Source organism: Manduca sexta, chromosome 23, assembly GCF_014839805.1.
Source record: "Manduca sexta isolate Smith_Timp_Sample1 chromosome 23, JHU_Msex_v1.0, whole genome shotgun sequence".
Taxonomy (NCBI): domain Eukaryota; kingdom Metazoa; phylum Arthropoda; class Insecta; order Lepidoptera; family Sphingidae; genus Manduca; species Manduca sexta.
The window spans coordinates 14,573,971-14,588,637 of NC_051137.1; the positions used below are offsets into that span (position 1 = coordinate 14,573,971).

At 34.0% G+C, this 14,667-nt stretch overlaps 2 protein-coding genes across 2 annotated transcripts in view; one reads left to right on the plus strand and one right to left on the minus strand.

Annotated features, from left to right (window-relative positions):
- The window catches only part of LOC115445965 (SUN domain-containing ossification factor), a 102,844-nt gene extending 90,202 nt beyond the window's left edge, over positions 1-12,642 (minus strand). The window contains exons 1-2 of the mRNA XM_030172489.2: positions 12,332-12,642; positions 11,997-12,248 (exon numbers count right to left, since the gene is read on the minus strand). Of these exons, the coding sequence (XP_030028349.1) occupies positions 11,997-12,248; positions 12,332-12,420 (341 nt within the window). The 5' untranslated portion in view covers positions 12,421-12,642. The remainder of the gene's footprint in view (positions 1-11,996; positions 12,249-12,331) is intronic.
- Positions 12,643-13,196: 554 nt separating this feature from the next.
- LOC115445968 (oligosaccharyltransferase complex subunit ostc-A) lies at positions 13,197-13,926 on the plus strand. The gene is made up of 2 exons (XM_030172494.2): positions 13,197-13,433; positions 13,519-13,926. Exons 1-2 carry the CDS (start codon positions 13,295-13,297, stop codon positions 13,827-13,829), a joined length of 450 nt encoding a protein of 149 aa, XP_030028354.1. The 5' UTR covers positions 13,197-13,294; the 3' UTR covers positions 13,830-13,926.
- The last annotated feature ends 741 nt before the right edge of the window (positions 13,927-14,667 follow it).

Sequence of the window (14,667 nt, forward strand, 5' to 3'; positions counted from 1 at the left end):
CGCAGTTAGTTCGAGATCGCCGACAAGACAACAAGTTCAGAAAAGGAAAAGGAAAACTCAAGAATTCAAGATAGTGAAGAATTCAAGATAGTCAAGAATTCAAGATAGTCAAGAATTCAAGATAGTCAAGAATTCAAGATAGTCAAGAATTCAAGATAGTGTGAACGCCGCCGCGTTATTCGAGTTTTACTTTGTAAACTTGGCTGATTCAATAAAGCTTTGATTTTTAAATCTAATCACTGGTTTCTATTTTCACGCAATCCAGCGCACTAATGTTAGACACCTCGGTGCCTAACAAACTATAAACCTATTGCATTTTGGATTTACGATACCGAGAAATTCAGCCTAATAATTGTAATAAGCGTGATTTTTTTTTGTCTCCATAGTACATGATGGAGACAAAAAAAAAAATCACGCTATCTTTTGTCTCCAATGTGATTTATATACTGGATACACGAACGTACATACTTCTAGTTCAATAATAACAAAAAACACTACTTTAAATGAAAAAAAATATGAAGATGGAGAAAGCGAGAGAAGTACGACAGAATCGTGCAAAGTGGAAATCCATAGTCTCTGACTACCTTTATGAGATAGAGGCGTGATACTATGTATGAATATACTAATTACATTATAATTAACAATGATAATGGACTTACATTATAATAACCTGAACCATACAGCGGTCACCGGGACGCTTCACCGAAAACTATGTAATAACACGAGAGATAATGTTTGTACAGTCAGCAACAAAAATATCTGAACAAATAAAAATTTCAAATCGCCCTTTAACTTTTGTGTTATTATCAACGATAGTTTTTTTTTCACTATAAGAAACTGCAATTTTTTTTCTTTTTTTCGATACAGATAAAATAACTTTTTGATTAAAGTTAATGAGTGGAAGAATTTTAAAGTTTCAAATTTATTCAGCTAGTTTTGTTGCTGACATTACTTGTTAAACGTGATCATTTTTTTACATAATTACAATATATTTCAACATAGGTTATCTTCACTGTCAATGACAATTGCTAACTTAGCAACTCCATTTCATTCTAAATAGAGTGCGGTTACCATCCGTGCCGGTTTACACCGGATTTGTCCTGTCGAGACGAGGGTTGCTATAAAATTTGAGGTAAATAACCTTAATTATATAGACCTCTAGTTTGGTGTTAGAAAAATTACGGATTTGCCGTGGAGGTTCGATTATCCGGATTTTCAACCGTGACCTGCAAGAAGATGAAGCTTTGTATGTAACACAAAAACTACTTAACTGATTTTGAAAATTCTTTTACTAATAGAAAGCTACGTTACCTTCATACATACATACTCTTGATTCCGGGAATGGTCTTTAACGCGGGCGTATGCGGCAGCAAAAATTATTTATAACATTTCACATCATGAATAAAAAAAAGTTATGCTTCATACGTTCAAATATACGAATTTTCCATTATAAGAACGCCTTACTACAATTAGATTCATCAAGTTTCCACTATAGGTTTAAACCTCATCATGACCCCAACTCGATCGAAACTCGAACACAACTCGAAACATCACGCAAACTTCCACAGGTAACGCACCAGACTAGACAGTTGAACGGCCGATTGCGACAACCCACAAGCAATACCTTTTACAATGTGCGGAAAGGGACAACGGCATATCGGCCGGGGCGTCGGCCACTTTCAAAACTGGATGCTGCCAGCACCGGTCCAGAACTGGATCACGTGTTCCGGGATCGGGAGAGATCTGTGTGGGATGGGCGTGTTCCGACTGATATGGCATAACTATTATCGAAATATGAAGGCGAAATTTTTATAACACCTGTATAGGATTTGGCGACGAAATCAATGATACAATATAGAGGTAGGTAGGAGAATCCTGTTAATATTAAAAAATGAGAAAGGTTATGAGGATGGATGTATATAAGCCGCGAGAAAAAGCTAGTATGTCATAAAAACGCGCACTCTGAACACTCGAAATTGTCACAATTGGGACAATTGCATAAACTACGCGTACAAGACAATTAATGGTTGTATTTTTTGTTCGCACTGGTTTGAATACATCATTACTTGCACATGATACGTCAATGTTAGAATTAGCTATAGTTGGGTCGCTTTCGCATGAAAGGTCAATGTCAACTGGCCGTAGTAAACTCAATAGTACCATTGTGAGCTCAGCTGTCTGAAATTCAGTAATACAAGCCGGCATAATTCTGGCTATCGTGTTGAAACGTAGTCTCGTGCCATTACGTTCTTCGGCCTGCATGAAAAATACAAGCTAACACTGTAAAGATTTAAAAAATGCTAGTTGTTTTGTGACCAAGTTTTTTCTGGTAAGGTTTAACGTAGTACCGAGCTTCTCTTTGAGGATCGAATTCAATACGTATTAGTTTAACAACCTACGCAAGTTACAATTGGACCAATGAGGCCATATTACACAATAAAATTTTGTCATACTGGCGACAACTTGCGAAACGTAATTGTTGAATTATTTGTGCAAACTTTATGTTAAAAGGTTTGCATCTAAGTTGGGGACACGCACAAGTAACGTAGGATTGTAATATTCTAAATAAAAAATAAAATTGAACTAATTCTTATCCTAAGTAAACCTGTTTCTAAATATTACAATACATTAACATCGCCAACGAAAACATTTAAGGTGGTAGCTCAAGGTCCATTTTCATACATTTTGTTTCGGCTTTAATCATGGATATTTCGGCCTTTAAAATTTAATATGACGAAATTTTAAAGGCAGAAATATCCATGATTATTAATTATTTTTACATTTTTCTTTCAACTGCGAGAACTAATCACTAACTAGACGTGAATTTAAATTCTTTACTTGCCAATACTTGTTTAGTTACCCAGATTAAAGCCGAAACAAAATGTATGAAAATGGACCTTGAGCTACCACCTTAAAGTAAAAAAAAAACAGAATTTATATACTGTACGCATAAATTTACGAATACCTCTGAATTAACACCAAAAACATCTAATAAACTAGAAGAAATCTGCCCGTAGGTCGAATCAAAATTACCACAAAACATTACTAAAATAATTTAACTAACAGCTATAAATAACTCCTTACAAAACGTTACCTAACTGTAACAACAATACGAGTACGCGTCATTTGGCCGAGCACCCGTTCCAGAATTATCTGCTATTATTAACGATATAACGGTTATCATTCACGGCGACGTAAACGCAACCTCGGCAGTAACATTGCCAAAATAACAACGGTTATGACATGTGACATATTACAATATAGTGTCATGTGTACTGGTGTATTAGTTATGCTGTGAAATGAGTGGGGTCTATTTGTCCTATATTAGAAGTCTCGGCCATAATAAGATTAATATCAACGTAAATACTGGAATAAATATGATGTATAATCATACATCAAATGACTGATGGCATTGAATTGTCACCATAAGTCGTGGCTAACTGCGCATTGTCACGATTAGCATAAACATATTATGTCATTGCAAAAATAAACACTTTACAGGCACGATCAAAGTTTTTAGTCCTGAAATTAGTTCCTCTACCGCTTTAAATAGTCCTTTAATCTCTGAAAACGAAAGCGATACCCCCAGCTTCAAGTCAGCTGTTAATATTGACGAAGACAAAAATCTCGCAGTGCGTTGCGAATTAGTAGACATCATAGTTAGGTTAGTTAGTTAAGTTCTTGACATATATTCTATAAACACGAACGTCCATATAAACTATTTGTTCAAAATCTGAACTAAAATGGCAATCAAAACGTCACTGTTATAACCTATTTATTCACTTGAACAACAATTATTTATTTATTTGACTAATATTTCTTATCCAAATCTAAGTTTACACTTAGACTCGACTTCTTATATCATGAGCGCCACTCCGTATACAACCACAAGCTGTCAAAATTGACAATAATAAAGTCAGTTTGAATGGATTGCAGTTCAAATCAGTTGAACACAGTCAATGTTTGGAACGCCAAGTGTAGTACGTAGTACATATAATATATCGATGGTAAAGTTAGTAAGTTGATGTAATAATATGACTTGGTTCAGTACCACTGACTTTTCATTTATAGACAGAAACCATTAATGTCAACGCGATAAAACAATATAACATAATTACTCTTTGAATAGTTCTTCTCAATAATTAGTACAAAACAGACGTCATGTAAGTATCAAGTATTAACTTTTTTATGAAACATGTTTTCTAATCATTATGTTTAATTGCTTTAGTTTTACAATTTATATCGATGATAAATATAAAATTACAAGCAAACCCGACAGACGTTGTCCTGTATTAACTATGTATGCACGCGCCCATTCTGTCGTTCGCTGGCAGTTATTTCAAACCACTGACTGTTATGTAAAATTAATATTGTCGTTAAGTTTTCTTAAATTTTCTAATTTTCCGCGGATTTTTTTTAATTTTTTCTTTCATAAGAACCTTCACCTGACAATAACAAACACAACAAAAATCGGCGTTCACACGTGATGGCGTGACCAAGGGAAACATGGATTCATTTTTATATATTATATAGATTATGTTAATTAGTGCAATTTTATAGCAGAGGCTAGTAGAGAACAAGCGATATCTGTCATCCAAACATGAGAAATTATGTTTGGTCATGCCACAAGATAACTTCATCGATTTGTGAATGCGGAAAGCAACGTCACATTATTTGCACCCGATAATATTAGAGATAAGTTGATCGCACTGTACACAGCACACCTGTTCGTTTAGATAACATTGCGAAATCGGCTGTGACGTTGCAATGCACTGTCGCGCATTTATAAAAACAATAACAGACAAACAGTAATAGCTATTCATTATCGCATCGGAGGCGCCTGTCTACTCCCGTTAAGTAATAGGTTAATGGTTAAACAATATGATAAACGTTTCAAGACTGATACAGTAATGAGATAAGTTTTACTAATGGCTTAAGAGCTTATGCATTGCCAGATTTATAAGTCAGTTATTCTAAAATATTTTAAAAAGCTTTTTCTGTATAAAAAGCAGCCCATAGCATTCAGGAGTAATGTAGCTTCCTATTAGTGAAAAAAAAAAAAACAAAATCGCTCTAGTGGTACCTTTTTTATTCGCGGGATAAAACGCTTTATTGCTAATGAGTGATTTCAGTGGTGCCTGAGATTAGCGCGTTCACTCTCCAACTTGATATATTAAGTTTCATCAAATTCACAATGCATGTATACTTCTAAGGACACATATGCTACTTCTGAATTCCATGTACTTATTATGTACGCTTGCGTTAATTCCATAACCTGTTAAAGGACATCCAGATAATATTTATTGTGCTGATAAAATTTTAACTTTATCAATGGTTAATGGAAGATAACTCAATTTCAGAATTGAGGCCTAGCCTGATATGACGGCTGAAGCAGCGGAAACATACTGTCAAGAACGAAGATCGCCGGTTTTCGAACCGAATACACGTCTCAAAGATTTTAAAACAATGTATGTATATTTCATCATTAATATTTCATTGCTTGAGAGGAGATTCGTTATATTGATTACCTAACCACCGGTGGTTTGGCCTTGAGCTTCGGCATTAGGGGGTATTTTTATACGTTAATATATCTATATACATAATACATACATAACATCACGCATTTTATCCCCGAAGGGGTATGCAGAGGCGCAACTAGGGCACCCACTTTTCGCCAACTATGTTCCGTCCCATGATGTGATAGGGGGCGAGCCTATCGCCATATCGGGCACAAATTCCAGACTCCGGGCTGATACTGAGCAGAAAAACCCAAATATCACTTTGCCCGACCCGGGATTCGAACCCAGGACCTCAGAGCGCTATTGTACCGGACGTGCAATACAACTACGCCACCGAGGCAGTCATATATCTATATGCCTTTATATTTTAATACACATAATAAAAAAACGTAAAAAATGTTTTCCAAATAAAAATAAATAATATATATCGGTGAAAAGTAACAAAGTGAGTAATCATGCCCAAAAATTCTTCATATGAATTACAAAAACATTTTTTTCTAATCTGACAGCCTATATTTTGCCACCAGCCGGCTATCGTGGTATATTACAGGGCCTAATACATAACATTAGTACTTAGGCATGAATCCAGGAGTAAGATAATGTAACTAAGCTGATAATAGTCTGCCGTGGTAATCGTAAGGGCAGTAAGACAAAAGCGGCCAAGCTTTTAGTTACTGATTTGGAATGCAAGTTCACCGAACTTTCTTTCTATATACGTTTCATACATCTACGTAACTTATTATTTTTTTTATTGCTTTGAATGACGAGACGAGCTTGCCGTTCGCCTGATAGTAAGCGATACGACTGCCCATAAACAGTTGAAACACCATCCAACAACTTGAATTACAAAGTATTGTTTGGTATTCCGCTGCGCTCGCCATCCTGAGACATGAGATGTTAAGGCGATACCTCAAGGTCCATTTTCATACATTTTGTTTCGGCTTTAATCTGGGTAACTAAACAAGTATTGGCAAGTAAAGAATTTAAATTCACGTCTAGTTAGTGCTTAGTTCTCGCAGTTGAAGAAAAACGTAAAATAATTAATAATCATGGATATTTCTGCCTTTAAAATTTCGTCATATTAAATTTTAAAGGCCGAAATATCCATGATTATTAATTATTTTACGTTTTTCTTCAACTGCGAGAACTAATCACTAACTAGACGTGAATTTAAATTCTTTACTTGCCAATACTTGTTTAGTTACCCAGATTAAAGCCGAAACAAAATGTATGAAAATGGACCTTGAGGTATCGCCTTAAGTCTCATTATGTTCAGTAATTACAATGGCCACAATGTCTTTCAAACCGGAACACAACAGTAAGTACACAATGCTGCTTGGCGGCAGAAATAGACAATTATAAAAAATGCATTTTCTTGTTTGATTAACAGCAGTAAGAACGATAAGATAATCTATATAACCATGTAATAGAACAAAACCGCCTTTTCTGACTTACTGCTATATCGATTACTACGACAATATTATACTCTTATGCAAATATAAAACAACGTTATCAGATTTATTTTTAAAAAATATTGACAGAACGGTATAACAACCAGCCAGTATGTTTTCAACTGATAGTAGAGTTAAAATTGTTTTAAATTCTACAGACAAGGCAAAGGCCGCGTCATTTATCAGCCAAACGTGGGGTAAACGTTCGGGGCGGACTAATTAAATTCCGACATTGTTTGAAGAACGTAAGTGGAACAGCTTATTCATTACTGATGTTAATTAACATATAGATATTTAGAGTAACGAACTCTTATATACGTGTGAACGGTGGAGTGTATAATAAAGCGTGTACTGATCCTTACTGGTTAACGATATACTTTTTTATTTAGGTAAAGACGAAACCGTGACGCTCGTCTGATAGGTAAAGTTCAGCCTCTGAACTAGATTTGTTTTGTACAGAAAGTCAAAGGAGCAAACAAATCGATACCTTGACGATAAGTGATCAAAAATGACCATAAACATCAATTTATCATCATTATAAAACTATATGTACTAGGTATTGCAACACCTTTCCCACTACAAAATTCCGTAAAACAACACTGGAGCTATGTATTTAAAAAAAGAGTGTGAAAATCCATTAAGTATTTCTCACGGGAGCGAATGTCTGGAATAAAGAGTATCCTATGTGTTGAACCAGCACATGATCTACCCTCGTGCCAAATATCATCCAAATCCGTTTAGCTGTCTCCACGTTTACTTCTAACAAACATCCCGACATTTTCTATTTTTTTTTTTGGTATTTATAACCATTATACTATAAGCTTTATTTAAACATTGCAGAGCCGTGGCGAAAGCTAAAATTTTCTGAACGGGAACCCTACAAACATATACGTACTAATATGCATAAATACGATCTGCAAATCTATCTGATGATAATTAGATTTTACGTCATTTATGAAAGAGAAGCCAGCAGGTTTATATGGACCCTTCGACACTGTTGTATAGCCTACATTGAAATAAAATAAAATGCATTATTCATCACGTAGGCGAACATAGTTGCACTTATGATAAGTCAAGGTACATGAGAATATTTAATCATTACTTAATTAAATTAGCTTATATAAACTAAAGACAATTTTTATTGGACATAAAATAAATTAAAGTCTAAGATGTAAATAAAGAAGCCAACTCGGGCTGGCAGGAAAGAAGAAATAATCTTAAAAAAGATAAAAGGGAGGAACACGTCGCGATCCACACCGGTGAGGACGATAAAAGCCCTAACCTAGCTAACCTACCTACATTACCTAAATTATTTTAGTAGCACTCCCACACAAATTACAGTAAGTTGAATGATGTCAGAGTTAGTCATACTTTCGATTTCTATTTACTCTCGACGATAAACCGACAAAAAACTTACGAGTAAAGCAAAAAGGCTAAACTATTATATTACCATAGTAATATCGATTTTACGCTGGCGATTATTATAAAAATATTGAAAGTACATTAAACGTATCGATTATTCAAAGTATGATTTCTAATATCGATTTTACGGTCTTGTGAAACGTTGGTAAAAAATTGTCTGTAGCTTTTATGTTATATCTAATAACTTAGCAATATAGAAATTACTGCCTTTTGGGAAAAAACGAACGATCAAATATTGTTAAAGATTTTACTTTATTATAATTCTTCAGATGACCCACCTACGCATACGAAGGCTTGTTCATAAAATGTTTAACAAACAAATCTCTCAAATCCTTTTGTGAACCTTAATATTTTAAAAGCAGCATTTTGTTCACTGAGTCACAAATTGTTACGTGTTCCGATATTGCAAACCAATGACAAAGCAACGAAATTCTAAATAGATCGCAAACATTTCCTTCTTACTTTACCTTTTACAATCTGCTTGAAGCAACCCACATTGTATGTAATCGCAAATATTACGCCACGTTGTCTACCAAAAGACATTATCGTCATAGCATTCACAAATTTAGAATAGCAATCGCTTCTAATGATGTCCACTTGGACAGTCATCACGTCGTTTTGGATTCTGATCTTACGTATGTTTAGTGATACGAACTTTTTGCTATTACTAAATAACATTTCGCCTCGATTAGTCGAAAACAACACGGTTTTACTCACGTAATGTGTAGCCAGTAGTAGGGGAGGCCCGCGCCCAACACTGGGACGATATATAATACAGCGCTGATATTATTATATATTGTACAAAACAAGAGCAGTTTGGCCCCAAGGCTGCCCACAAAAAGTAAAAAAAAAACACAACAAAACATAAACTAGTAACTAAGCTACTTCATCTCGCATTTGGACCGATTGTGTAGTGACCTTGGCTTTTAGTTAAACGAAAGCCTTCAAGCGAACAAATTATCGATTTTCAAACGATTACAATCATTATGATTCGGGTAACCTTTATGTCAAAACAATGAGGTTAGATAAAGGGCGAATTAACTTCATTACTTTTTACAACATTTTTCTTTGATGCTCTGCTTCTATTAGTCATAGCTTGGTGTTATATAGCTTATAGCCTCCTCGATAAATGGGCTTTTGAACCAGTAGTTCCCTGAGATTAGCGCGTTTACTCAAACAAGCTTTATATCATAGTATAGATTACAATAATGTTATTTAACAATATATAACGCCAGCAGTGTCTCGAACAATAGCGAAGGGTCTATTTAACACTGACGACTTCCCTTTATGTAGAATTTCTGTAGAATCTACTTATCATCAGAGCGATTAGCAGACCGCATACATGCACATTAATATCTATAATATGTTGTGTCAGGTTCCTCTTCGGAAAAATTCAATTTTCGCCATTGTTGTTGAGCATAAGATACAGTTAAATGTCTCAAGTATAAGTTAATTGTTAATTAATAATTTAAAACAACTAAAGTATAATTTAAATAACATAAACTACACTCCACGGTCCACATATTTTTATTTACGGCGCATTGTCTATTCGCGTCCTCGGCAACAGGAAGCTAAAACTGTCGGCAGCCGAAACTATTCAAACATTCCGCACAGTACGAAGGTTGACAGAGACCGATCATGTTACCTACTTACATGTTGTTTGTCAAACGATACTATAATTATTCGAACACAATCGATTAATTGATAACGAAATAGTTATCAAATAATGCTATAATAGATCCACAAGCCACTTTCATCGTGATTGGACCACGTAATATCACGATCGGTATAAAAATCTCAAATGAGTCATTACGTCAAGATTATAAATCAAATTGAAAATCCAAGTCGTAAACATTCGATTATCGAATTTATTATTCCAATAACTCATCTCTATCTATCAAATGAGTCTGTAAAGACTAATTTCGTATGTATCAGGCGAGATCTAGACATATCACTTTATAATAAAAAACAAATGATAAAAATATACTTATCGTATGAAACGTGAGATTATGTAGCGTACCATTTATATAATTTTCCTTATCCACAAAATCTCATGTAAAATAAAAAATTCTAGCTGTTATTTGGGTAATACGCTGGCTTAGGTTACGTATGTGGGACGAATTTGCCTTACTTTACCTCTTACACATGCATAAATTCCAAATTTGAATTTACTTCGAATTCGATTATCTTCCGTTATTTGCTATAACTCATCCCTAGCTGTCGAGATGACCGCCACGCCGCGCGGGCTCGTCGACACGCCTACTTTATGACGTCACATGGCATGTTATTTTAGCGCCACAGGCCACGCGGCATCGGCTCAGCTGACAATAACGGATATACTACGGTTTTTTTCTAATGGCATACATTCGCAACGGCATGATGCCGCGAGACATCTGGCGACAGTTATTACGGGCCTTTGTTATGTAGTCATTAAAAAAATATGGGCATATGTTTTTTTATCATAGAATGGTAAAAAATCGATGACATCACGAATATAATGCATATAACATATATCAGAGAATAGATAACACAGGATGTAATTATAGAATCATTTATCATATGTGACCTTCATTGTGTTATATTGAACTTTTAATTAATATTAGTATAATTGATATGGTAATATACTGCATCCAAACTTCATACAAATACTATTTTAAACAAAACATTTTCCATTTCAAAAAGACACATAACAATTATATGATAATGCATGTGAGGTAACAGCTAAGTAAGTAAAACTTATAAACATTTGCCATACTTGACTCTGTTTAAACATATCTTTGTAAGATTCATTGTTTTTCTAAGATGGTAATGGAAATTAAACCTTTGTCTGTCTCATAAATGAATTACTTTAAATTTAATTGTTTCTAATGCAATATGTTAAGTTTTATTTGTTTCTGGGGCAGTGTTTAAGATATAATCTATCTAGGTTACCCAACAATTATAAATTCAGGTCAAAGTTAAGTTAATCAATTTAATACAAAATTGTACATTTTAGTGTATTTCTTGTATTATTGCGTTATTGTTTTTAATTAACATGAGTACATAAATATGTTATTGTAAATTAAACATTTTTTATATACCTTTATATTAAAATACATTTTCTTGTCCTCAAGAATTCAATAAAATATAAGAGATATTTTGCCATTTTTCATTATAACATTAGTTGTGACAAAATATGCTTTCAAAACATAATTTGTTTTTATATGAGAAAGTTATTAATATTTAAAAGTATTTGCTAAATAAAACTTAATGCAGTCTAAAGTCTACCTATTAAATATTCAATTAAATTTGTAACATAGTAATTTAGTCACTCCCATATTATATAGACATCAGTTTGTAAATTAAAATTTATACACAGAAATCTTAAACACAACTTGATTCCAACCAAGTAGACTTCACACAATAAAAAGAACAAAGTTACAAAACTGTATCACACCAACTGGCATTTTAAATTATCATCAAGCATCAACAAACCCACTGCTTTGTAAAAATAAACCAAAATTGCCTCATGACCAGAATAGCTCTGAAGGCCAATAAGAAGATGTAAGTGCACCATTCACTTTCACTCCTCAGACAATAAACAAAACAAAATGTCTGCACTCACCCATCAGTTGTTACAGAGTTCAATGACAGCGGTTCGGTAAACGTCATCTCTTGATCATCACTAGACTTCGACTCCTCGACCGGCGCTGCATCACCAGCACTGAGACTTCCAGCTTCCTCCGCACTAACATCGTTATCGCTAATACTAGCACCTTTGTTACTGACGTTATGAAGCCCTGAGAGGTCAACGTCCTTCCCGACACTACCCTCAGCATTGAGAGCCTCGGAAACCACCAAAAGGAACAGCGCACAACTGAAATCAATCAATGTTTCTTTGAAATGTCGCACGATCAATGTTTATGTAATGAAGTCGACAAAAAACCCTCGGCTACTCACCTGGACAGCACGGAAATTGTCAACAAAGACGTGTAAATGATACACAACCCACCCTTCATCGTAAAATGAGTGATATGTCCACAGTCCATACCATTTTGCGAGTTTTAACACATTTTTTCACAACGCCACCGATTAACGATATTATTCAATGGATACTAAAATTGTCACATAAAACTAGCACGATAAGTACATTTTAACGTGTGAATTTAATAACGATAAAATGGCTAGCTGCCCACAAATGTTAAAAATGCAGGAGCAAACTTTTCAATAATTTTACTAAAATCGAATCGTGTAATTTGACATCTGCCAATTTTTTCGTTAGGAAGCAACAAACAACTCTTTGTTTTGTGATTGGTTGAAATTCAACATATTGATGGACACTTATATTTTAACCAATGGAAGTAAAACAGTTAGGACAACTGCTAAATTTTCATTGGTGTGATTTTTTTTCACGTTCCATTTTCGAATGAACTATAATATATTTTTTGATACTTTCAATTTGGAAATCTTGTTGTCTCGCAGTTACAAAATCCACCGCTTTTAAATTGCGTAGCTAATTATAAGATTTGGATATCAAAGTGTATTTATTAATATATAATACTTAAGTTAAAAATAAAATAATTTGTAGTTTATCGAAAAACGTAAATTATTTTTATTGTAAATATAGAGTGAAATGAAGCGTGTACAATCTCAGCTGTAAGGTATATTGTGATATAGCAACATAAATAATATCTTTACATATTATTTTATAAAATAGATCATAATTAGATAATTATACTGGATAATTGCAATATCAACTTGCAATTTGTATTCTACTTTTTCTTATATATAAAATGTAAATAAGAAATTGACTTTTTAAATTCAAATAAGAAATTTGAATGGCAACATTGTATACAACTGTCATCGACGTCAACAGGCAATTTCAGATAAATTTTCGCTCGTTTTGAATATTTAATATTAAAAATGGAGGCTCTATTCGCCCTACCGTTCACAGTACTTGAAATTCCTAATATTAAAATCAAAAAGCCGACATGGCTTCAAGCGCCGTCCGCAATGACAACTTTCTCATTGGTGCTGTTATCGTACTTTTTGGTGACGGGAGGTTAGTTTCTTGTTTTCGATAATTTCCAATGATATTCTAATCGGAATGTGTCGGATTGATTAACATTTTTTTTTTATTGTTATAGGCATTATATATGACGTGATAGTTGAGCCGCCAAGCGTCGGATCGACAACAGACGAGCACGGTCACAGCAGGCCAGTAGCGTTTATGCCGAACCGGGTCAACGGCCAGTATATCATGGAGGGATTGGCATCGAGCTTCCTGTTCTCGCTGGGCGGACTAGGGTTCATCATCCTGGACCGCACACACAACCCTTCCACTCCTAAGTTGAACAGGATCTTATTGATCTCAGTAGCATTCTTGTGTATCCTAGTTTCTTTCTTCACAACCTGGATATTCATGAGAATGAAACTGCCAGGCTATTTACAGAACTGATCTGCTAACCACTTAGAGAACTAAGCAAATTTTTTTATGTGTACCTTTATTTGGGCTGTACACCAATAAGTTAATAAATATTTTTATACTTACCAAATTGTGTATTTACTTTAATGATGTCATATATTACTTGTGAAACTTTTGATAAAATATGTGTAATCTATTAATATATTTTGGATTAATGTGTGAGTTACTAAAACAAAACATGATATGAACTTTGTATTTCTTGACACATTGGCACAGAATTATTAAACTAATTATTTCATATATAAAGAGGAGCCGGGATGTCTTTGCTTTACAGCATTTTGAGGCACTATTATTTATATTTAAAACTACAAAAATAATATCGCAGTAAAATAAAATGCTTTAATCATCCCATATTTGTTGTACTTATGATAAGTCAAGAAACATAAAAATATTTAATTATTACTTAAATAAAGTAACTTATATAATCCAAAGATAATTTACATTGCACATAAAATAAATGAAAGATTATAAAGTAAACAAAGAAGCCAGCTCGGGCTGGCGGCAAAGAAGAAATAAAATGATATGTAAATCTTAATAAACATAATGGGAGGAAAGTGTCGCGATCCTCACCGGTAAGGATAATAAAAGCCTTATCTTAGCTAAACTACCAGCCTTTCACTAGCTTCCTAAGCGATTAAACAGAAGTAATTTTTTTTCTTTAAAACATGGTCCTGCCCTATACAATGACTGGTTAAACCCATGATTGTATGTATAGACAGCAAATAATCAAGTGAATACTGAATCACCATATAAAAAGATGGACTAAATTTGCATAGACAAAGGTCTTGGTTAAACTTAAAATCATTCTGGA

Excerpts from the sequence above, each read along its gene's own strand:
- LOC115445968 (XM_030172494.2), top strand. The coding sequence starts at position 13,295 with ATGGAGGCTCTATTCGCCCTACCGTTCACAGTACTTGAAATTCCTAAT. Across the intron at positions 13,434-13,518 it reads GTACTTTTTGGTGACGGGAG|GCATTATATATGACGTGATA; the intron begins GTTAGTTTCTTG and ends TTATTGTTATAG.